Below are 26,486 nucleotides of genomic sequence, written 5' to 3'. Positions count from 1 at the left end.
AACCATTCTCACAATCCTGCGCATATGCTGCTCCTGTATTTTTCTTGGCCTGCCAGACCTGCTGGGTTCAACAGCAACTGTGCCTGTGGCCTTCCATTTCCTGATTACATTCCTTACAGTTGAAACTGACAGTTTAAACCTCTGAGATAGCTTTTTGTAGCCTTCCCCTAAACCACGAGACTGAACAATCTTTGTTTTCAGATCTTTTGAGAGTTGCTTTGAGGATCCCATGCTGTCTGTCAATCTTCAGACGAGAGTCAAAGAGAAGCACAACTTGCAATTGACCACCTTAAATACCTTTTTACCACTCATGATTGGACACACCTGTCTATGAAGTTCAAGGCTTAATGACATAATCCAACCAATTTGGTGTTACAAGTAATCAGGATTGATCAGTTACATGCATTCAAATCAGCAAAATTACTAGGGGACCCACATTTTTGCACATTCTGTGTTTTTCACATTTGATTTAATTTCATACAACTAAATTTTGCTTCACTAAAAGTCTTTGTTCGGAAAACACCTCAGTACTCAGATGTTCCTAGGAAATGAAAGACATACCACTGGTATCTTTTTTGTTGAAAGGAGAGTCAATAATGCCGGATGGGAGGGGTTCCCAAACTTTTTCATATGACTGTATATAAATGTATAATTTGATACAAATGGCAAGAATAAAATAAATCAAAAAAAGATCTGCAAAACATCACAGCAAGACAAAGATTATTTTTGGCAATTTGGTAAATAACAAATTTCATTATTAATAGAAACTTACATAAAATGAAGCCAACATCAGGAGATAAAAAAAAAACATCACTTTGATAAGGAAAGGGTTGCTTGCACCAGGCAAACATTTACAATTCATTCCTCTGTGTGTAATATCCATATCACATCCAAATATGTTACATAAGTAGCCATGTCGCATTTGTAAGTTTATTTCTAAACCTTTTTTTGTGGGTGACTAGTTTAATTTGAGGCCAAGGTCAGAGAAACAGGTTCTTTACTGCTGTACACCATACATCTCATACTGGTATTACTAACACGGTTAAGTCAGAATATATTTCACAAATTGCAGCCTTTTATATTTAGTTGCATTCCATGAAATAAATAGCATTAAAACATATAGTGCCAAAGTCATCTGTAAGGTTTTAATTCCCCGCCCCAAACCTTCTTTAAAAAGTTAAGCATGTCAAGATATTTGGACCAATCACTGTCACATTTAGTAATTAAAATCAGTACCACTGGTAGATTATAAATAGCTTAAATTTAACTTAAATCTCTTTTGTTCGTCTGAGGCAAACGTGCGCTACTTTAAAAAAAATGTAGTGATGGTCAAGAGACATTATTAATGTCATGTTTTCATGGCATACGGAGATCAAAAACTTCCTGATACGGTGTGTTTCAATGTAAAGTCATCTTACACAATAGCAAACAATATCAAATCATACCTCAAAACTGCCTGTGTCACATAATTCAATATCAGGTATCCAGGCATATTTTGTTAAGCAAACCAATTACAGAGAAGTGTGTTCAGATGTTACTGAGCTTTTCAACTGTACACCTACCTCTCCCCTAATTCACCAATTGCTAAGCCACAACAGCTGTATTTTAGGTTTTTCACCTAAAAGACTGTTGTTGAGATTTACAAATACGTATCCAATTTGCAAGATTTTCAATAATTTTTCTTTCAATTTCAACCTTTAATTTTAAACTTGCTATAGAGCAAAGAGAGAGCACAGTAATCAATAACTGTGCTATTCTTAAGTAGAATTAGTGACCAATTAATGAGTGGGGAGTTAGGTATCTAATTCACTAGCTCTCCATTGGGTACAAGAACATTTTCACCCAAAATAAAATACATGTATTTGGGAAATACTAAGCATGCAGCTGGATGCCTAGCATCGGAATTATACAACAAAATAACTTGATTTTTTTCATTAATTATTTGATAGTGGATGCAGTTGTTCAAGTTGAGTTTCCATTGCAGTCAACAACTGTATTATCTCTTCACAATTTTATTAGCTATCACTACAAACACAGGGTAAGTAACAGATTAAAAATATCTAATTTTAGGTAGAGTATTCTAAAACAAAACGAAAAAAAAAATCAATCATCAAACCAGAGTAAAAACATACAGTAGACGTAGTCTATATAGTGATAACTCTGCAAATACTGTAGCAGAGTACAAGAACAGGAGTTTTTAGAGGTGATCAGTGACTGTTTTTACACACAAGCAACATGAGGGGAAGCCTGTCTGGATTTTGTAATAATCAGGATAGAATTGAGGGTGTAGAGGCGATTGAACCACTAGGTCAAGTGACCATAATATAATACAATTAAAGTGTTTTTGAAGAGTATGGGTGCAAAGACTAAAACTGTTGCATTTAAGTTTGGTAAGAGAAATTTTGATCAGATGCATCAAAATCTAAGTGGATAAACTGTGATAAGCTTTTAAGTAGAGGAGTAGTGGAACAGGTTTAAAAATGTTTCATTTGTAATGCAGGACAGGTTTATACCTAAATTTTGAATTAGTAGGAAATTTAAAAAACCTCTACAGTGGGTTAATAGAGAGTTCAAATAGAAACTTCAAAGGAAAAAAAAACAGCTGTACAAGGCATAAGACTAATAACTCCAAAGTGAATCATAGGGCAGATGAGAACATGAGGGCAACTATTAAGAAGGAAATTAGGGAGGCTAAAAGACAGTTGGAGAGGAATATAGCAGATAAGGTGAAAGACGACCCTAAGAGATTCTTTCAGATTTTAGTAGTAAAGAACCATCAAGGAGGAGGTCAAGTGCATCAGGAATAGTAAAGAGCGAACACTCTAAACTTTTTTCTGAGGTCTTCACCTCAGGATAACCTCCCAGCGCCAACAAGGACTACTAAGGTAGTACTGAGTGATTTGGAAATTGTAGAGGGAGAAGTACTCGGATTAAATAAGATGAAATCAAACAAATCACCAGGACCAGATAATATTTACCCTTGAGTTCTAAGGAGTTTATGCAGTACATATATAAACACTGGACACATTTTTAGGAAGCCACAGCACACTGGGGAAATTCCAAAGGTCTGGAACGTGTCAAATATTACCCCGTATATAAAAAGGGTGACAAGGCTGAGCCAAGCAACTATAGGTCTGTAAGCCTAACACGCATCACATGAAATTAATGGAAGATATTAAGGATAAGACTGAGCAGCACATGGCAAGAACAAGAGCTTTAGTGAACAGACAACATGGGTTGAGAAGATGTTCATGTTTTACTAACTTACTGGACTTTTATGAGAAAGCAACAAAAGGATACAATCAAAGTGGAGCATATGATATTATTTATCTTGATTTTCAGGAAGCATTTAACACTAGAATTACCAAGGCCTACGAAAAAACTTGTAAATCCGGCCCACCTTAAATCCCTTCGCACTTCTCCATCTGCGTCTTTTGTCTTGTAAATGTGCCGATCAAGACAAGCAGCCAGCAGCCTACTATTCCATCCCCCCACTGCCACCAAACGGGCACAAAGTTCTCCATGTTTCAGCCTTGATTATCTGGGAGTGAAGTGCTGGACTTTTAGAATGGAAATAATAGATCGTTATTTGGAACACATGCATTTCATGTGTGCTCCGTTTCTACAATAATCTGTGTAAACACATCGTTAAAACAGAAACGTTTTTCATATTTTAGTAATAAATGACAAAATGTAGACATAAACTTATCATCTTCTTGTTTTGGCTGCTCCCATTAGGGGTTGCCACAGCGGATCATCTTCTTCCATATCTTTCTGTCCTCTGCTTCTTGTTCTTTTACAACGATCACCTGCATCTCTCTCACCAAATCCATAAACCTTCACTTAGGCCTTCCTCTTTTCCTCTTCCCTGGCAACTCTATCCTTAGCATCATTCATTCTCCCAACATACTCAGCATCTATCCTCTGCACATGTCCAAACCAACGCAATCTTGCCTCTCTGACTTTGTCTCTCAATCGTCCAACTTGAGCTGACCCTCTAATGTATTCATTTCTAATCCTTTCCATCCTCGTCACCCAATGCAAATCTTTGCATCTTTAACTCTGCCACCTCCAGCTTGGTCTCCTGCTTCAACTCATATAACATTGCTGATCTCACTACTGTCCTATAGACCTTCCCTTTGACTGTTGCCGATACCCGTCTGTCACAAAATACTCCCGACACTCTTCTCCACCCATTCCACCCTGCCTGCACTCTTTTTCACCTCTCTTTCACAATCCCCATTACTCTGAACTGTTGATCCCAAGTATTTAAACTCATTCACCTTTGCCAACTCTTTTTCCTGAATCCTCACCATTCCACTGACCTATTGTTCATGTATTCTGTCTTGTTCCTACTGACCTTCATTCCTCTCCTCTCTAGAGCATATCTCCACCTCTCCAGGGTCTCCTCAACCTGCTCCCTACTATCGCTACAGGTCACAATGTCATTAACAAACATCATAGTCCATGGGGACTCCTGTCTAATCTCTGCCAGCCTGTCCATCACCATTGCAAATAAAGGGCTCAGAGCCGAACCCTGATGTAATTCCACCTCCAACTTGAATGCATCTGTCACTCCTACTGCAGACCTTACCACTGTCACACTTCCCTTGTACATATCCTGTACAACTCTTACGTACTTCTCTGCCACTCCCGACTTCCTCATACAGTACCACAGCTCCTCTTGAGGCACCCTGTCATATGCTTTCTCCAGGTCCACAAAAACGCAATGCAACACTTTCTAGCCTTCTCTAAACTTCTCCATCAACATCCTCTGAGCAAACTTTGCATCTGTGGTGGTCTTTCTTGGCATGAAACCATACTGCTGCTCACTAATCATCACCTCACTGCTTAACATAGCTTTCACTACTCTTTCCCATAACTTCATGCTGTGGCTCATCAATTGTATTCCCTTTTAGTTACTGCAGTCCTGCACATCCCCCTTATTCTTAAATATCGGCACCAGTACACTTCTTCACTCCTCAGGCATCCTCTCACTTTCCAAGATTCCATTAAACAACCTGGTTGAAAACTCCCTCCACTGCCATCTCTCCTAAACAACTCCATGCTTCCATAGATATGTCACCTGGACCAACGGCCTTTCCATTTTTCATCCTCTTCAAAGCTTACTTCCTCCTTCACTATCTCCACATCATCCAACCTCTTCTGTCTCTCGTTCTCTTCATTCATCAGCCTCTCAAAGTACTCTTTCCATCTGCTCAACACTCTCTCCTTGTTTGTGAGTACATTTCCATCTTTCTTCTTTACCACTCTAACCTGCTGCACATCTTTCCCAGCTTGCTCCCTCTGTCTAGCTAATTGGTACAGGTCCTTTTCTCCCTCCTTCGTGTCCACCCTCTCATACAACTCATCATATGCCTTTTCTTTAGCCTTCGCAACCCCCTCTTCACCTTGCGCCATATCTCCTTGTACTCTTGTCTACTTTCTGCATCTCTCTGACTATCCCACTTCTTCTTTGACATCCTCTTCCTCTGTATACTCTCCTGTATTTCCTCATTCCACCACCAGGTTTCCTTTTCCTCCTTCCTGATGTCACGCCAAGTACCCTTCTTGCTGGTCACCCTTACTACATCTGCTGAAGTTTCCCAGCTGTCTGGTGACTTCTTCACTGCCACCCAGTGCCTGTCTCACCTCCTCCCTAAACTCAACCTTGTAGTCTTCCTTTTTCAACTTCCACCATTTGATCCTCTACCCTCACTCTCTTCCTCTTCTTGATCTCCAACATCATCCTATGCTGCTTAACTGCACTTTCCCCTGCCACCACTTTGCAGTCTTCAATCTCCTTCAGATCAAGTCTTCTCCAAATGATGTAATCTACCTGTGTGCATCTTCCTCCACTCTTGTACATAACCCTATGTTCCTCCCACTTCTTAAAATACATATTCACCACAGTCATGTCCATCCTTTTGGCAAAATCAATTATCTTCTGACCTTCATCATTCATGTCTTTGACACCATACCTACCCATCACCTCCTCGTCTCCACTGTTCCCTTCACCAACATGCCCATTGAAATCCGCTCCAATCACCACTTTCTGTCCCTTGGGTACACGGTTTTTCACTTCATCCAACTTACTCCAAAAATCTTCTCTCACCCATTGCACACCCAACTTGCGGGGCATATGCACTAACAACATTCATCATCACGCATCCAATTTCCAGCTTCATAATCATTACTCTGCCTGACACTCTTTTCACCTCTAAAACACTTTTGACATACTGTTCCTTCAGAATAATCCCTACTCCATTTCTCTTCCCATCCACGCCTTGATAAAATGATTTGAATCCACCTCCAATCCACCTGGCCTTACTCCCTTTCCATTTAGTCTCTTGCACGCATAATATATCAGCCTTCCTTCTCTCCATCATATCTGCTAACTCTCTCCCCTTACCAGTCATACTGTCAATATTCAAAGTTCCTACCCTCAGTTCCACTGTCTTTACTTTCCTCCTCTCCTCCTGCCCCCGGACACATCTCCCACCTCTTCTTCTTTGGCCAACAGTAGCCCAGTTGGCGAACAGCACTGGTGGCAGTCGTCGTTAACCCGGGGCTCGACCGATCCATTATGGAAAATTATATTGTTGTCTGCATATTGATTTGACATAACCCTCCCCATTTATCTGGGCTTGGGACCGGCACGAAGTAACACTGGTTTCTGCATCCCCTAACTATATAATGAGTAAAGCCTGAAGTTCAAAGATCAAATAAACACTTTCACAAAAGGTTCAAGGATAATGCAACAGCTCCCGTGGTGCAGGGGCAAGAATTGTTGACTTGTAATCAAGAGTCCACCGGTTCAACGCCGACTCCTATATTTACCGTTTTGAGTAGTGAGCTGCTGTTATTGTTAATATTATACATTAAAAAACACTTTTGATTTGTGTCTATATCAGCTGGTTATAAATTTATAGTATTTGTAAAAGTTAGCGTTTCCCATCACTTTTACTCTCTCAGTCACGATCACGATACATGCTAACCCCCCCAAACCCCTTGGGATCTGACGCTGTTTGTTTTTATTTAAAACTGGGAAAAACTGTACATGTGAGTGGTGTTTGGAGACAATCAACTGGAAATTCTCTAATCTGGAGGGATAAAAGCTGACACACAAACACTGGTGAATCTGCCTTCTTCGTATCTCACTGTCACTTGATTTTTTTTTTTTTTTCCATTCAGTGTTATTGATGTCAAAGCCACACAAAAAACAGAGACATAGGTATATATGATATTTGGAGTTATTCATTTTATGACCTACATTGTACATTTCAGAAAACATTGTGGCACTAATGTAACATTATTCATATTCATTCACATACCATCTTGCGGATGTAATCAGTGACTGCGTTTTTGTTTTTTTTTTCCCCCCGATTTTGCCCAGTCTTCACATTTTGGTGCATGGTGGGGTTTCTTTTGTACTCCAAGACATGCAGAGGAAAGAAAGTTCCTCTGCATGGTGAACCATGAATAATATTCTTTTCTCAGTGGACCCCGTACATGCGCATTGATCGCCGCCAGGTCACGCTAGTTATATAGCAGAAGCAACCGGACACCCACATGTTCCTAAGCTCACGCCCTCTGGTGCATGATGTCATCGCAGCACCGGGTAAAAAAAGAAAGAGACAAATATATGTGACATTTTGAAGAAATCATTTTATGACCTGAATAGTACCAATCAGAAAACATCATCACACTAATGCAATATTTTTTGAAAACAAACAGATCGGGTTTAAATTTTTCTCCCTCCCCTCCTGATCTGCCCCTAAATAACAGTGCCAGCATAAATTCACACCCGATCTGACGCTGTATTACTTGTAGGAAGTAAAACTTTTAGGTTAGATTACACACAGTGGGAGTTCTAAAAATTGAAAGTAAACCTTACGAGAAGGATTTAGGAGTCTAAATGTACTCTATGCTATCAACTTCCAGACGGTGTTCAGAAGCCATTTAGAAGGCTAATAAAACATTAGTTTATATAGTGCCCTGATGGGTAGAGTACAAATCCAAGGAGATTCTGCTGAAGCTTTATAATGCACTGGTGTGGCCTCATCTGGAGTATTGTGTACAGTGTTGGTCTCCAGGCTACAAAAAGGACATAGCAGCGCCAGAAAAGGCCCAGAGAAGAGCAACTAAGCTGATTCCAGGACTACAGGGGATGAGCTATGAGGAAAGATTAAAAGAGCTGCGCCTTTTCAGTTTAAGCAGAAGAAAATAAAAAGGTGACACAACTGAAGTATTTAAAATTATGAAGGGAATTAACCAGTGAATCGAGACTGTTACTTTAAAATGAATTCATTAAAAACATGGGGACACAACTGGAAGCTTGTTAAGGGTAAATTTCGCACAAGCAGTAGGAGGTTTTTCTTTCAACAGAGAACCATAAACACTTACAATAAGCTACCAAGTACTGTTGTGTGGCAGACAGTAGGTTAGGTCTTCAGGGGCTTTCAAAATTACTTTTTTTTTTTTAAAAAAAAAAAAGAAGAATTGAGTGGATAGGACTGGCTAGCTTTGTTGGGGTGAATGGCTTGTTCTCATCTACAGTGTTCTAATGTTCTACACTACTGTAATGCAATCCAGCAACACAAAAAGGTAAAGAATTTATTGTTTGTGTCATTTGTTTGGGAAGAAGATGCCTTACAACTTTGTTAAAAATGCTTCATAAAGGAGCAAATTACTTTGTAAAAAACAGAAATATTCATTTTCATACTATTCTGTTTTCATTACACACGTAGCTATTCCCACACAGGGTGAACATGCACCCATACACCAAACACATACTATAGCCAATGTAGTTTCACCAATTCAGATAACCTTCATGTTTTGGGACAGTGAGAGAAAACTGCGCCAAAAACTCTGGTCTCCTTAATCCAAGGCAGCAGTGCTACCACTGCACCTCTGTACTACCCAAAATTCAAATGAGGGGGCAAAAACAGAAACTTTAAAACCACTTACCTTTCCTTTTTCAATACAAAGATCTTCTCTTTGTAGCATTTCTGAACTGTAAACAAAGCAAAAAAATTATTGGTCCATAAGGAATGTACCCCAAGTATAACTTTAGAATCAATGTTATTTTGTTAATGGCAGCAGTGGTACCTCATTTACATTTTTAAACACATTCAGAATTTAACACGATTTTTCCAAGCAAGCCTGAATATTTTTGGTCAAAATGCATAGTGTAAAAAGTGAATTACAGACTTGAAGTCCCCCAAGGTGAAAGGTTCCTAGCAGCATGCATGCAAACAGACCTTTCTCCCATAGCCAACTCTTAAACTTAACTTAGGAATTTGACATAGCACCCTTCTGTGTTATGTATTATTGCCTATCCGAAGGTCCTCAGTATATTGTTTGTCATGACACTAGATTTCGGGTTGTTTTGTTCATGCCTGTCTATTCTTTCAAACACCGCTAGTAGAGTGGTTATGGATGACCAGTTTTCAGGAGCCTTGTATGAATAGTGTATATGCACAAAAATGTTGTGTATGCCCGTTTCCAACGCTCATATTGAGATGCATAAAGTCTACTGTAAATTTGGTGTAATACCACACAAATTTTCATGGCAACCTCACACCATGCATACACACGTTTCTGCTTGGTTTTGTAAATAGATGGCACCCAGCATCGAAGCAGTATTACTGGTTCTGTGTGGTTTCCCTTTCTGTTTAATATTCGCATCCATCACGCAGGCTTTATCACATATACCAAAATTAATTGCGTATCGTTTACAAATTTATGGCACTTGATTGCAATAAATCCATAACAATATAATGGTGCATGGAATGGCCAAACTATTCCAACTACCATGGCTACTTTTAGGGCAGCAGTAGCTCAGTCGGTAGAGCGGGTTGTCCAGCAATCGGAGGGTCGCAGGTTTGATCCTGGCTCCCGGCATGAGAATGCAGCTGTTGTGTCCTTGGGCAAGACACTTAACCTACCTTGCCTGCTGGTGGTGGTCGGAAGGATTGGTGGCGCCAGTGTTCGGCAGCCTCGCCTCTGTCAGTGTGCCCCAGGGCAGCTGTGGCTACAAAGTAGCTTATCATCACCAGCGTATGAATGTATGGGTGAATGACTGTTGTGTTGTAAAGCGCCTAGGGGGGTTCTTGAACTCTAGTAGGCGCTATATCAAATACAGGCCATTTACCATTTACTTTTGCGTTGTTAGAAGACATAACAGCTTGGACCGCAATAGAAGTAAAATCCTGCAGTACTTCTTTGTATTCCTTGCTCTGTGCTCCAATAAACACACGCTATCGGCAATACACTAATAACCCAATTGTGCTCCACTCACTTAAAATCTGGAACCAATGTAGAAAGCATTTTAAGACAGAGAAGCTTCTATCTGTGGCACCTCTGCAAGAGAACCACCTCTTTCAACCTTCACAAACATATGCAGTTTTTAATATCTGGAAAAAATTCGGAATTAACTTGCTTAGAGATCTTTATATAGACATCTTTGCATCCTATGAATAATTACATTCCAAATTTAACATTCCAGCTACACATTTCTTTCACTATCTTCAAATCAGGAACTTTTTTAAACAGAACCTTCCAGATTTTCCTCATCTTGCACCCTCATCCATGCTGGAAAAAATATTGCTCAATCTCAAGGACTTAGACTCCATCTCTACAATATATAAAATCATTTTACAATCCTTTCCTTTCAAAGATCCAAGAGGACACTGGGAAAAAGATCTCTCAATGAATATATCAGAAAAGGAGTAGAAAGTAGCAATGCAGAGAATTCACTCGAGCTCCATATGCGCAAAGCATACAATTACACAACTCAAAATTATATAATCGAGCACATCTGTCTCAACTAAAACTCTCCAAAATGTTTCCAGGGCATGATCCAACCTGCGAACGTTGCAACCAAGCCCCAACCTCACTAGGTCACATGTTCTGGGCCTGCACCAAATTAACATTATTCTGGACAAACATTTTTAATTACCTTTTAGTTAGCCTTGGACTCACAATCCCTCCTAACCCATTAACACCTGTGTTTGGTGTTCTTCCAGAGGGGCTTAAAGTGGAGAAAGACAAACAAATTGTGATTGCATTCACTACACTGTTGGCACGCAGACTTATTCTGATAAACTGGAAGAACCCAAACTCTCCTCTTTTAAGTCAGTGGGATACTTATGTATTATATTATTTGAAATTGGAAAAAATCAAATACTCAGTTAGAGGATCCGTACAGACTTTTTTCAAAACATGGCAGGAGCTAATCAGTAACATTTTAAAATAAGGTCATGAAGCACAGAGAATTTATTTATTTTGGTATGTTTACAAGCCTTAAATTTTACGCCGTTTGGCTTGCTCTCTCTCTCAGGGGTGGGGATTGATCTGTTCTTAACTCAATTCTTCTTTTTGTAAAAACTTGATTGCTTTGTATGGATTGCAATAAAATTAAAAAAAAAAAAAAAAGAAGACATGACAAATGTAATAATTAGAAGACAGCGCATATTTACAAATCACACTGACTTCTTGTCCCATGATTATGACTGGCTTCTGGGTAGATTTAGATTTCAAAGTGCTATCCCCTTGGAGTTGTGTGCTGTTAGAATTTTAGGATGCGTTAAAGTAAATGCAATAAAGTATGTAAATTACATTTTACAAATCAATTGTCAACTGTGAGATAGAGAGACTTCAGCTCTAAGAGTTTTGCGTCTGACTTGACTTCAGCTGCCTCGGTGGCGGATGAGTGAGCAGGCTGGTTGCTTCTTGTGCTGATTGACACATCTGCAAAACAATGACGCTGATGAGGAGGTGTAAAGGAATTGAAGATGGCCCAGCATTACAAATATTTATGTAGGCTTCGGGGATTCTAGTGTCAAGCTGCCAAATTGTACGTTTTTCTTTACCTCTGCTTCACTGAACAGGACCTCCATTTAACATTTGCTGAAATTCTTGTTTTTTACATGTGCTTTTGCCATTGTCTTTTAACAAAACACTGAATGGAAGGGGCTATTTATATTGATTTGCATATTCAAATAGGCAAAATTCTGTAAGGAGTCAAGGTGGGGCTGTAGGAGCATGCATGTGCATTAAAATTCACGTTGATTGGGATTTAAAGTGACAGTATGTAGAACTTTGCTAAAGCATAATCTTATGCATCTGAATTTTTTTGTGCCAACTCTATGCAAGGTGTTATATGCGATTCCTTAAGGCATTTTAAAGAACTAGCCTTTTTAAACTCAATGGAGAGGGAGAGAACTTCACTAAAGTTATAGTGTCTTGTTTTTCACTTGCCACAATACTGCCATACAACAGACATTTTTTTGCTTCTTAAGATGATGACATTTTAGTACTGTTTATTTGCTTAGCTAAATGAAACCAAAATTAACACTCATGGAAGAATTGCAAATTAAGAAGGAAAATCTACAGTTTATGATCTCTGGCTGATTGACTAATTCATCTGTACCAGTTACCAGCTTAATTCAGTCTTAAGCCTGAAAATGAGTGCTGCATCTACTTTTAAATACTCAGGATCTGTACTGTACTTGTACTGCGCTCAGTGAAAACAAATACAGGTTAATGGACCACCATCAACCATCCTTCTCGTAAGACTTTTTTTCTCTTTTTTTTCTGTGTAACAGCTGCATAATTTGTACTTATTAAATTCAGATGTCACAGAAGCTGGTATAAGGAGCTTTTTAAAGTATTACTTCAGACCTGTCAGGTGGCTACAGACCATCCACAGAGTGCAGTTGATCACTGTGCACAACAGTACTAACAGCCAGCTGCTTAAATGAACAAAAAAAGCTGCAGCTGTTTTTACTTGTTACTAAGAAACTGTGATGGACAAGGTACAAGAATATACAGGCAGTCCCCGGTTTACTTATGAGACAGGGACTGTCTTAGGTTAGGTGTGTACTTAGGTTAGGTTTGTACTTGAGTTTGTATGCAAATCAGAACAGGTACATTTTAATAAATGCTATTTTTGACTGACTGTAACCAAGTGCTCTGCTAATGAATGATGGAATTTCACCCCTCTCTGACCTTTTTATTATTTCTACTTTATTTTCAATGGTGATAGTTTTTCTCTTCTTTACTGTATCACCGGCACTTGCATCAGATTTGTGTTTCAGAGACATTCTTGAAGGGTGACGACAAAAGGTTAAGATGAGCTCTTCTGCACAGCACTGTACACGCTATCACAGCAGGAAGGCACCCGTCGTCAACACGTCTGATGTACTGACAAGAGACAACTTCCTGCTATGTGCGTAACAGTACAAGCAGGCTTGCTATTGAGAATGAATGGTGGCAGAGAGGGGCGATTCACCATCCGCCCACCACACAGTCACCTACACTACAGTATACTGCCTGCAGCGTCCACCCACCAAGAACGAACACGGTGCGACCAAAGGTGGGTAGTGAATCGGCCACCACCACCCCCGTTCAACAGGCAGTCAACCGAGGCACACTACAATGCTACCCCCGCTGAGCCGTTCACCTTCAATGGCCTCCGTTCAGCCACAACCAGGTCACTGCTTGCAGCATTACCCTCTGCTTCTGCTTGCAGAAACACCCCCTCTGCTCCATCCAGCCTGCGTGCAGTCAGGAGTAGTAGCTGCAGTGGCGTAGTGGGTGGGCAGTGAACCGCCCCATCAAGCCACCGTCCTGCACACGAGGGATAGCTGTGGCCCCGATGACTATGGACCACGGGTCACCGCTTGCCGCCCGAGGGACACTACGCTGCGCGAGTAGCAAAATCGCCCCCCTCCAGCGTCCCCAGGCCGAAGGTGACGGAGCCGCAGTCGTGCAGCCCAGTTTGTAAGTCGTAGGTCGGATGTCAGTAACCTGGGGACTACCTGTATGTCATTTTTTTCTGATGCAGAATGCAAATATGGACAATTTATCAAAAGGAAAGGATGCATGCTTCAGTGCTGCTTGGCAAAAGAGGCATAACAAGTCCCAATAGAAGAACGTTAAGCTTTAGATACTTCAATAGCAGTTCAACTGTATTGCAATACTTTCATTAAAATAATGCATCTTTGGCATTTAATGCTTGATTTTTAAAAAAGTGCCATAGTTCCAAAAATGAAATCATACCCTGTATGCACTAAATATGGGTATTTAACAGATACTAGGACTTTTCATAAAAGGTACCATTTTCCTTTAAAGCACATATGCCTACTGTACAGCTAACATCATAGCTGATAGAAATGTTAACAACTAGCAGTATATGAAGTACCCTGAATTCATCCAAGATATTATCAAATCTAGAGTTTGAGCATGAAAATACTAACAGCTGACTAAAATTAATGCCAAAATGTTAGTCTGCTAAACTTTGAGGTGTGATCAAAAAGTTTTGAACCTTGAAAGGATTGTTACACATTTTTTATGTATTCAAAGAGTAGGTACCATAATTCTACTGTATGTTTCTTGTTTCAGAACTAAGTTAACAAGAGTGCCAAAAACACAAAACTCAAGTTGACTTAACGTCTAACATTAAAGAACACCATTAGAGGTTCATTCTCATATACTCAATGTGCCTCAAGATCAGTCACTATCACATGACATAAACAAAGAGATGGGCTCTGTAACAACAAGATGTTTGTCTCAGGATGATTCAAGCTTTGGACAGACTTCAACACTGATGACAGAAGAAAACATATTCACCCGTGGAAAGAATCACAAGTGAGATTTAAGCAATAACATTGTGTGAGACAGTAGACATAATAGAGTCTAGTTATGTGTGAGCTGAATCCATTGTTCACAAACAGCTAAACACAAGCAAGGTCTGTTCATGGTTGGTGCCCAGAATGTTAAATAAAGCAGCACTGTATCCAGTGCTCCAGGGACAATCTCAATTTAATGAATTTAAGCTAAGAAAAATGTAAGAAGTAGGGATGAAACTTGGACACATAACTATGGCCAAGATTCCACACAAAAACAAAATAATGGAAGAACAAAACAGCCAACACTAAAGAAATTTAAGGTCCAAGCCAGTACCAGTAAGACTCTGTGCACATTTCGTTTATGATGTGAATTGCACTGATTCAGTGCTTCAAACAGCCTATACTGTATAACCAATCAGTGGAAAGAAGCAATGAAAACTACTCACTATTTCCCTTCTGCTTCCCAACACAACAATACCCATACTCACACTGAACACAACTGGAAAGGCCACACTGCAAAACGGTCATACACGTCACATTCAGGCTCTTCTACAAACCTGGCCCCATGTTCCTACCACTTGTTCCTCAGTCTGAAGGGATAAATCTGCAGGACATGCTATGTCAGTGACAAAGTTGGCAAGTCAACTACAGAAGAATGGTATCACAAATAAGACAAAACATTTTATTTGATTGGCATAGCAAACATGAAGAGTATTAGAGTTGACAGAAATTGTGTTTAATATAGTAGGCCAAGTTATAAATTTTTTGATCATCACTTGTACATTTACACATCTATTCTCTTCTACTGACATTATAGGCAAACTCATGCTTAAAAATGTGCCAAAACTATAACATTTCATTCAGTTTTGTTTACAGTACAGTATATCAATCTATTTCGGCTCTCATCTCAGATAAGTTGTGCAAAGTGAATGAATACTTTATTTTTGCAATATATCTACAAAGGCTTTCCCAAGGCTTCAAATAAATCAGACAGCAAACACACAATGCTAACAGTACTGTGAACAATTATTTGCTTCAATTTTATTTTCTGCATTATTGCACATTTTCACAGTAAATGCTCTTAGTTCTTCATCCAGACATTAATTTTGAGAAAAAGGGTTGCACAATACCCAATACCTGCATGAAGCAACATACTGCCAACCAGGACTCAGTACATGGTTATGCCACCATTAACAAGAATGACATTTTTCCTGTAGCTATACGTAATACAATAAAGGTTTGTTACCAAACCTGGGAATCCTATGAATATGGCATATAAATATAAAAAAAGATGATTTTTTCCAGCATATATTTTTAATTTACGTGAATCATCAGGATTCGGATAATTCACTAAATGTAGGGCAAAATATTAAAAAAAATAAAAGTAATTGACAAAACTGGTCCTACTTTATATGAAACAAATATTCAAAACTAATTTATACAATGCATACTTACTTCTCAATAACATCTGCTATAAATTGACTAGCAGCTTGTGCTTGCTCTCCTGGGGGTCCAGGCCGAAACCGTGATGAACAAAGTGGGGGTAGATCAACATTGGGCACTGCAAACAATTTGGAATAATAGTTTATATATAAACTTTTTTTTTTATATCAAGAACATGACAAAAAATAATAATTGAGAAATGACAGATCAGTGTTATAGGAAAATTAAGCATCAACATTTTAGCTAAACTTTACACATTATTCACATTTTTTGTGCTAAATTTATACATTGATATACTCTAGCAGATAAACAGGCTAAAAAATTGCAAACAATGTATTTATGATCTTTGTACTTAAATACTCAGTAATTGTTTAATCTGACAATCTCAATATTAGATTTAATTTATAATCATTCCGAATTCTTTTACAGCAGTTACTGCTATAATATCAGATAGGATTACAGTACTGTATCTAGAAATAATGTCAGTGTGATTTCCTACACTACATAATGTGGTGACTAATCTTGCTGAAATGCAAGAATCCTAATACATCCTCCATAACCCAATGGGAAAACAATGTCTTACATTTCCTAAAACCTGGTAAAATCCAGTTCACTTTGCTTAGAAATGTGAACAGTCTCGTTAGAATCTGACATGAATTAAATGTTATTCTAAATAAAACTGCTGCTGCCAACATCTAGGTTCAAGCCATGCTTTAACTATTTCTGTGATTTACTCGATTGAATGAATTTGTGATTGCACTAAACTTGTGTTTGTTAATAGAAAAGCAAGTCATAATGCTATATTATAACTTCTACTGTAATATCTGGAAATAAAGTTGTATTATAAAAAACCTCTTCATATAATAATGCAAAATGTGCCGATTTTAAAACTAAATAAAGAAGACAAACTGTTATTATAATACTTTAGAAGCATTTAACCATGTTAATATATGTGAATCCAAATATTCCATGAATTCAATAAAAAACATTAATGATTAGCTATAAAGGAGCACTAAAAATGTATTAAATTCCTCTTTTTCATCTACTGCTCCTCTTAAATATGGTGTTCCTCAGGGATCCATTTTGGGTCCTAGTTTATTCTCTATATACCTTCACCGTATTGGAGCGATTTTTAGGAAATTTCTTTTCACTGCTATGCCGATGATACTCAGGTTTATATTCCTGTCTGCAACTCTGCAACAAATCAACTCCACAACTGGCTGTCTGAACTAAGATCCTGGATGGCTAATAATTTTCTTGATCTGAATCAAAATAAAAACAGAGGTGCTTATAGTGGGTCCATCAGCTAAAGCCCAAATTGGTCTTGGACTTCTTGGCTCTTTCTCTGTCTTTTGCAAACTTCAAGTCCGCAATCTTGGTGTTACCTTTGACATTAACCTCTCTTTTGACAAACAAGTAAATTCTGTAGTCAAGAGTTGCTTTTTCCAGCTTTGTCTATTAGGTAAGATAAAGCCTTTATCTTCTAGGGATCTTGAGAAAGCTACTCATGCTTTTATTTTTTCTCGCCTTGATTACTGCAACTGCAGATTAACAAATCTCTGATATTCAGGTTACAGTTGGTCCAGAAAGCTGCCACTCGCTTTCTGGTTGGGGCAAGAAAGTATTTCTTTGTTTCTCCTATTTTGGCTTCTAACCACTGTTCCATCACGCCATCCCAGCAAGTAGATTATAGTAGTTTAAATATCTCACCAATGTAACCTTTGTCTGGTGCATCTGCTGGTGGGACTGCAAGCTCCTAAAACAAATTAATTTTGAAATAAAAAATTAAAGTGCACATCTCTTTAGCGTATATTTTATGCAGCTAAATGTAGATTATCAACACAATTCACAGAAAGTAAAATATTAAAACAGTTCAGACAGCCAACTTTCTAAAACACATTAAAAAATATGCTCAGATCTGCTGTGTCACACTGCTCAAATTGAGCTCATCTGTCCTTCAAAACCAGGAATAAACCACACACTAAACTGAGCTATCAACATTAAAATGTGGACTTGACCTGGTGTTAGATTACGGACTCCGGCAGCAGTATAAAGACAGTTAATACTTCTAAGTAAAAGGAAAAAAAAAATTATATAGTAATCCCTCGCTATATTGCGCTTCGACGTTTGCAGCTTCACTCTATTGCGGATTTTATATGTAAGCATATCTAAATATATAACAAGGATTTTTTGCTTGGACAATGGGTCTTTTTACTTCTGGTACATGCTTCCTCAGTTGGTTTTCCCAGTTGATTTTATACAAGGGGCACTATTGGCGGATGGCTGAGAAGCTACCCAATCAGAGCACGCAGTTAAGTTCCTGTGTGCTGATTGGCTCAGCGGTGGAGCGCCGAATTTGATTCCGCTGTGTTAACCAGGAAGTCTCGTCTCGCTCATTCAGCATCAACGTGTTTGAGAAGGGTCTGGCTGCAGCCACTGTAAGGTGTTGAGCTCCACAGTAAGCGGAAACACGTGACATCCACAGTAGGCGAATGACTATCACCAGCCCTAACCTTAAAAACACTGGGGAAGGCAGCAACAGTGAAATAGCATGTCTAAGCTTAAGATAGTGGGAGAGGAGGCATATTCCTTCTTTAGCGTATAAAATAACCTTTCGCGGAAATGTCCAGAAATTGTCCCGGACAACAAGTAACACGAGGCAGGACAGGATCCAACTTAAAAAGCTATTTCTTCCGCAAACTAAAAAAATCCTTCTAAAAACACACATGGATGAACACCTTTCAAGACAAGAGTACGATGAAAACGGTTTCTTTTAACTAAATGAAGCCAACCCGAACAACCGGACGTACAAGGCAGGATAAAATTAAATAGACTAAACGGGACTAACTAATATAGGACCTACCCAATCAACAATCCTAACCTTAAAAAACAATGGGGAAGGCAGCAACAGGCAAATAGCATGCCTAAGCTTAAGATAGTAGAAGAGGGGTGTTTTTCCATCTACTGTGGCGGTCACGTGTTTCCGCTTACTGTGGAGCTCAACACCTTACAGTGGCTGCAGCCAGATGCTCTTGATGTGTTTCGCTGTGTAAAGAGTTAACTTTTGGCCATTTTCTTGCATTGTACGTATTTATTACTGGTGGCCTGTCTATCGTAATGGCTGTAACATAACATGTAACATATGTGATATCTGAGATACTCAATATCTTATCTATAATATTTAGGTTTTACTGTATATAAACAGTGTGTTTACATACATAATTTCAACTAATCCTACCTAATATCTAAAAGAATATAAAGGGTTTATGCTGTATAACTGTGTGGGAAATGTTTATAGGAGTGTGGGAGAGTTTATAAGGGCTCAAAATATTTAAAAATAACCATATAAACATATGGTTTTTACTTCACGGATTTTCACCTATCGCGGGGGGGTTCTGGAGCATAACCCCCACAATAGGTGAGGGATGACCATGTATGTATATATATATATATATATCTCATTAAACCCTTTTCTCAACTCAGCTTTTCAGTTACAAGAGCGCCTAGATTTGAGGCCTATCCCAGCAGCAACAAGCACAATCTTTAATGGGCTGCCCAAAAAAAGAATAAAACGGTTAAATACTACTTTATAAATGAGATTTAATGACATTTCTACTCAGGCAGTATATAAACACCAATTACTTGTATAAAATGTATATATGCTGGTTACAATTATGTGAACATTTTTGTGATGTGACAAGGAATTCCAGGTGGTGAGCATCTTTTAAAAACACACTAACTGACAGAGTAGATTTCAGAGAGGAATAGATATAAAAAAAAATATTTTGATTTTATATTTAGAAACTGATGCTATCCCTGTTAGAAATCTACACATAACTCTGTGAAAATATTAAGACTTAACACTGACAGTATAAACCAAACCATAATGTTTAATCAATCACTTACTCCTTTTATGCCACAAATAATGGTTGTATTACCAAGCTTTACTAGTGCTGAGCCATCTGCGGTAGTAATAGAACCTACAACAATATAAATGATTAAACAAGGAAAACATGAGAAAATTCCACAATTAAAAAATTAGTCTAACACATTTTATAATAATGAAAGCATACTATATAAATTATCAGAATTTGGAAATAACTCAGTATTCACATAATGTTAAAAATCCGTATGTCAAATACAAAAAAACAAAAACTTATGTTGGTAAACTAATAATAGTAGATTTATAATATTATAGTTCCCAGGATAAGCATGTATTACAATAAGTAAGTTAAGGGAACAGACAGAATATTGAGAAAAATCTGCTTAAGAAAACATACAACCATTCTATTGAAAAAAATTAAAACAATATGTCATTATTTAAAATTACAAAAATCAAAGTAGATTCAGAGGTCAGATAAAATATCTATATATATAATTCACTAAGGCAAGACAACCATGGAAAGCAAGCCGGAAGGGGCGTGGATCCACTGAGCCTCCGACAAGTAAGATACCTATGGCGCAAGCAGGAAAGAGCCACGCCCACCAACTCCTGGCACCTCCGAGCCACGTTGACTGTTCATAGAGGCATGTTTCTCGCAGAGGTGAATCGTCATATGCAGCATGTAAAACGGTTTGCGAGGGGTATCCCATGGGATCCTTAAAACAATCCTTTCCAACGTAGGTTAAAACACAATGAATTAAGCAGTCTTTAAAAACCGAGTTTTCGGTTACGACACACAACCGCGTGCACCATTGCAAACTGTTTTACACCCTACATACAGCAATTCGCATCCGCGACAAACATGCGTCTTCTTCACTCACGGACAATTATATGTTGATCTCTCCAGCATTCCATCTTTTCATTCACTTTCTGTTGTATCCTCAAACGCTCCCTTTTTAGACAACTGTGTCCTTCCAGAAGTGTTCAACCATCAATAAATAATTATGCGGTGTTTGTTATGCCGCAGCTTCACTATTGTGTTGTATTTTGCTCTCTCCAGAGTTCCATCTTTTCATTCACTTACCTCGTACCTCGTATTCTCACACCAACCCGTTTTAGACAACCGTGTCTTTCCAAAAGTGTTTAGCATTCAATTAATAATTATGCATGAGATTGAGCGTCTGTCTACCAGGCACAGAGAGGCGTGGGTAAGCTGTTGAACCCAATTCGGGCTGCAAACCGTGGAATTCCCACTAAGTGCGACTCATACGTTCCCACTGGTTACGTCCCTACCCTTTGTACACTTCCCCCTCCCACTTCCCTACTATCGTGGACGGGTGTCTTGGTGGATTATATATAGAAAAGCAGCCAAAACTGCACAGAGCAATGAAACATCTACGTGAGTCACAGGTGCATCTGGACTGTGTAAAGACGACCATGACTCCAGTGACTAATTGGAGGTGGGCACATGAGCGGGCAGTGCATACTGAACAAGAAATCAGCAGACTAGCATGATGGAGGGAGCCGAGTGGACGTCCTTCTCCTCTCCTGCCGTTCCACACTCCGCGCCTGAGCGCAGTACACTCGCATCCCTCCGTCTGGCAGGAGAAGGTGCGATGGGGGGGTCTGCCAGTTTTCAGTCATGGATGATTGCGTGTTGGTTCGTTCCGTGCATTGTTACAATGTTGCTTTTCTTGCTGATTTATTACATTACCGATTTTTCAAATTTTAATTTTCTCCCTGTGCTTAAAAATCATTAAAAAATCGTTTGATTATGCGTATGGTACGCCGCGGGTTGGCTAGTATTTTATGTTTAAGGAAAATGTAACCTACCAATATTCAATGTGGTTGTTCGAAATTCACCCAACTCTCTTCCATCAGGCCTACAGTTCTCTTTCTGTTGAAAAGAAAAACGATATTGCTACTGATAATGGGGGGATAAAACATTTTTTTCTGTAACACCATATAAAAACCATATGAAAATTTTAAGCAATATGGAAAATAAATTAATAATACAGTACTATATATATATATATATATATATATATATTTTATTTTTTACTCTTTGGGCAGTAACTCACCTCCCTCTATAGCTGTTGACGGTCAAAAGGTTTTATGGGCATGACCAGCTAGGAGGAGACCCAGGGGAAGACCCAAGGCTCACTGGAAATATTATACCTCCCAGATGGCCTGGGAACACCTTGGGAATCACAGTATGAATTGCCAAATATAACTTGGGGGAAAAAGAGATTTGGGCCTCCCCACTAAGACTGTTGCCCCTGCAACCTGGCTTCAGATAAGTGGTGCAAAGTGAATGAATGAATGAATAATTTATTTTTGCAATATATCTACAAATGAGAAATAATTTATCCAAAAAAGAAAGGCAGAGTTTATTCAAAGATTAAATATGAAACATAGTTCTGGTATTTTCATTGTTAAATGTTCTTAAATGAATAGCTTTCATACAACATTGTTTTTTCCCCCCAGAGTGAGTGAGAAGTCAAGCAAAATGACACCTTTTATTGGCTAACTAAAAAGATTACAATATGCAAGCTTTCAAGGCAATTCAGGGCCCTTCTTCAGGCAAGATGTAAGCTTGCATATTGTAATCTTTTTAGTTAGCCAATAAAATATGTCATTTTGCTTGACTTCTCACTACATTCATAATGGCTAATGCGGTACAAAACCCTAGTACTACAATTTAAAGAGTAAACCTAAAATACTTTAGTAAAGAGATTCCCAAACCTATGACTCAAATCAGGGTCACAGGATGGTCTCATAAAAGAAATATTAGTGTTATAAGGAGAATAAATGAAACATGAATGGTTACTGAAGAAAATGAGATTTGTGAATGACAGGACATCAATTTACACATAACATTTGAGTCATTTAATTAGATTAATATTTTTAATAAAATTTAAAATGTTTGACCATTTTTAATGTACAGAACTGTTCCAGATCAGATATCATTGGAGCTTATTATATTCTTTCTTTTGTATTCTGAATTCTTTCTGAATATTCTAGAAATCCAATTTTGATGTTTAGTTGAAAGTTGTTCTTGCATCTCAATACTGGAGAATGAAACTTCGTTCTTATAAAATAAGAATTGCCTGAATCTTACTCTCTTATGTGTTTTCTTTTAAATTTTACTTTGTAAAATCTAAATGTAATTAAATTTAAATTAGAAATTCTTTTACTTTTTTCAATCCTGTTGTTTTTCTGAAAATTTAATAACTGTAATAATAATAACAATAATAATGTTAAAAGATCCTATTCACAAAATGAATCAGTAGCATAGCAGCCAACCTGAAAATCTTTGCCTAACAAAGGGTTGTTTTCATTTTGTCAAAAAAAAAAAATCATTTTAAGTTGGAAACAGATGCTATAAAACAATATGGATAAACAAAATACATCAGAAATGATTAGACATTAAAACACTGAATGTATTACTAGGCCAGAAAAAATATTCAGGGTCACCAACATAAAAAGTGTGGCATCAAATGCTGTATTATATATGGATTTCAAACTCACTTTTTACACTTGGCCTATCACTGATTTTTTCTTTTTTTTTGGGAGACTTTCTCAGCAGTCTAGTTCTCGTGCAGTATGCAGAAATCCATTTATTACTATGAAATGTCTTGCATGTACTTAAGATGGACTTGTCAGTCTAGAGATTCTCCTTGTGCTTCAAGGAGACCGAACTTGGTAAGTGGGTTAGAAAACTGATGGATGGACAGTTAAGACTTTGCACCAAGTTTGTTGGTTATATTATTTTAAGTGTGCTAGTTTTCATTAAATATAGGCTACATGTTTTGTGCTTTACAGTTCAAGCTGTGCATTCTAGGTGTGCCACCTACTCTCTGGAATTGGGTCCTGAATTTTTTAAAGGTAGACCCAAGTTGGTCAGACTGGGGAACAACATTTCCTAAACAATAATCATACATGCAGGAACCCCACAAGGGTGTGTTTTCAGTTCCATGCTGTACATGCTCGTTACCCATGACTGTGTCGCTTCCCAGCATGACACCAGTGTAATTCAATTTTTTGGACGATGCCACCGTTGTTGGACTGATTTCTAGAGGTCACGAGTCAGCGTGCAGGAGGGAGGTGCCTGGCCTTGTAAAGTGGTGTCAAGGACAGTAATCTCTTTCTTAACACCAGCAAAAGAAAAGAGATAATTATTGGCAAACGGAGGAAGAGAGGTAAGCACCCACCACTGTACACTGGAGAGACAGACAATGGCCACATTTAAATTTCTTGGCATCAACATCTCTGAGGATCTCACTGGGAACTACCACATCAAAGACCTGGCAGGTAAAGACCGGCAGTGTTTTTTTTTAGGAGATGGCTAAGGAATTTTTGGCATGCCAAGCACTATCCTCAGTAATTATGTGCAATTGAGAGTATCCTCACCTGCTCCATCACAGTCTGGTTTGGGAACAATACAGCATGGGACCACAAGGCTCTACAGCGGGTGGTAAAATCAGCAGCAAATATCATTGGAACAGCACTTCCTGCACTAAAGGACATCCATGATACCAGAATTCTTTGCATTGCATAATACCATAACATTATTAAGAACACAACCCACTCACGGTACCATCAGGGAGACACAATAAGAGCATAGCAGTTTGAACATCAAGGCTGAAAGACAGTTCTCTCCCTTATGCCATCAGGTTTTTAAATAGAACCCATCCACTGCCCCACCCCTCAGCACTGCAGGCAAGCGTCTGTCTGAAGGATGGAAGGCCATCTTGAGACCATCTACCAGCAGAGCTTACACTGAATCATTTATTTATTTGCACGTGACTCTTACTTCTGCAGAGTGTTTTGACTTTGTTGTTGTGTATTCTTGTCTATTGCTGAAGGATTGGCAGAATAAGATTTTCATTGTACTGACTACATACGGTAATAAAGTTGTTGAAGTTTTGTTGTGTATTGTTCACTAACATCATAGTTTCCTAACAAATATTTAAATGTACTTTTACATATATTTTCCAAGTTGATGTGAATAAAAATGTCCACTAAAGAATAACAATGAGTAGAATATACTTAAAAATCACTGCGATACAAATGTTAAATCTTCACACGCATATTTCAAACAGTCCCCAAGTCATAAGCATGTCATGCATTACAAATTCAAAAGTATTAATAACAATATCAAAAAGAAAAAGTTTAATCATGCATTTAGCACCCAGAATTTTTAACCAACATCTGAACATACAATATATTTAATATATACTTACTTTAAATATGAATACTCAAACCTTTATTTCAGGCTAATCTGACAGCCCATTTCTACCGCGGTCTAGCCTAAACTCTCAACAGTTATGTGCACAATGATTTTGCGTGGTTGCCTTTGGTTCAAGCTTCTATCAAATGAAAAATAATAAACAGGAATGACAAAAAATTAACTACATACCAGAAATTTTCTGTGATAGTCCAAGGGTTCAACTGTTCTACAATGGAAAAAAAAAGATTTTATAAAGCCAAGCTACTAAGTCAATAGTCAGCACTGAACGGTCATGCAGTATGAGCAGGTGCCTTGTGATCCTGTGTGTTCAGGACAGAGCTGGCTGCTGTTTTATGCCCATTAGTTTTTAGGATCGGTCCCAGCGGCCCATAACGCTGTCATGGGAAAACTGTTTTCAATACGCAACTTAATGAACAGATCAATTTTTGAAAACACAATATTCAAAGGTCAAATCAAAAACAATCTGGTTTATAAACAGAGGTACGGTATTCAGCCTTCTTGTTTCTTACGCTACTTCCAGAACTTTCACTTAATCCTGAGAATTCTACAACTGTACAAGCAGCCACAGATGTGATCTGAAAGAGAAAGCCTGCATTTCCGATAGTTCTTTTTTATGCGTTTTAAGATGAGCCTTCTCAACAGTTGCGGCTACTTCTAACACACACAGGTTACTTGCATAAAACTGATACAACGTGAAGCACCCACGTTTTAAAGTTCATAACTCCGCATTCTTTAAAAACTGATTAATGTTAAACACAATGTCATTCTTCAGTTTTACATGCTGAATTCTATAAAACATTCTGATTATCAAGGTCTAAAGATCTGATTATCAACGACTGAATTTATTTTTATTACAAAACACACATCCCATTCCCTTTGGAACACTCGTAGCATCACTCCCACTTACTTAAATCCTGCCGCCATGCTGCCTTCCTAAATCACATGGAAACAGAGTCAACCTTTGAATCGAACGCAGCACATTTGCTTGCTATTTGTAGTAACGTCTATTTTATTATTATTACACCCTCGTTTTTAAAGCTCATTTCTTTAAGTATTGTCGTACATCTTCATATTATCATAATGTTCATTTTATTTATTTATTTATTTTGTTATGCGCGAGATAACAGCACATTTGCTTGCTATTTGTAGTAACGTCTATTTTATTATTATTATAATACCCTTATTTTTAAAGCTCATTTCTTTAATTATTGTCTTAAATCTTCATATTATTATAATGTTAATTTTATTTATTTATTTTGTTATGCGCGAG

General features: G+C 38.1%; 1 protein-coding gene across 1 annotated transcript in view; it reads right to left on the bottom strand.

Annotated features, from left to right (window-relative positions):
* The window catches only part of exosc8 (exosome component 8), a 39,706-nt gene extending 13,518 nt beyond the window's left edge, over positions 1 to 26,188 (bottom strand). Inside the window, exons 1-7 of the mRNA XM_039745813.1 lie at positions 26,124 to 26,188; positions 25,385 to 25,421; positions 21,796 to 21,859; positions 19,986 to 20,059; positions 17,790 to 17,835; positions 16,092 to 16,197; positions 8,971 to 9,016 (exon numbers count right to left, since the gene is read on the bottom strand). Of these exons, the coding sequence (XP_039601747.1) occupies positions 8,971 to 9,016; positions 16,092 to 16,197; positions 17,790 to 17,835; positions 19,986 to 20,059; positions 21,796 to 21,859; positions 25,385 to 25,421; positions 26,124 to 26,140 (390 nt within the window). The 5' untranslated portion in view covers positions 26,141 to 26,188. The remainder of the gene's footprint in view (positions 1 to 8,970; positions 9,017 to 16,091; positions 16,198 to 17,789; positions 17,836 to 19,985; positions 20,060 to 21,795; positions 21,860 to 25,384; positions 25,422 to 26,123) is intronic.
* Between the last annotated feature and the right edge of the window lie 298 nt (positions 26,189 to 26,486).

This window comes from Polypterus senegalus, chromosome 2 (assembly GCF_016835505.1).
Source record: "Polypterus senegalus isolate Bchr_013 chromosome 2, ASM1683550v1, whole genome shotgun sequence".
NCBI classification, from domain to species: Eukaryota; Metazoa; Chordata; class Cladistia; order Polypteriformes; family Polypteridae; genus Polypterus; species Polypterus senegalus.
Note: the sequence above shows the minus strand (reverse complement) of the source record. Positions and strands in the feature narration are given on the sequence as shown.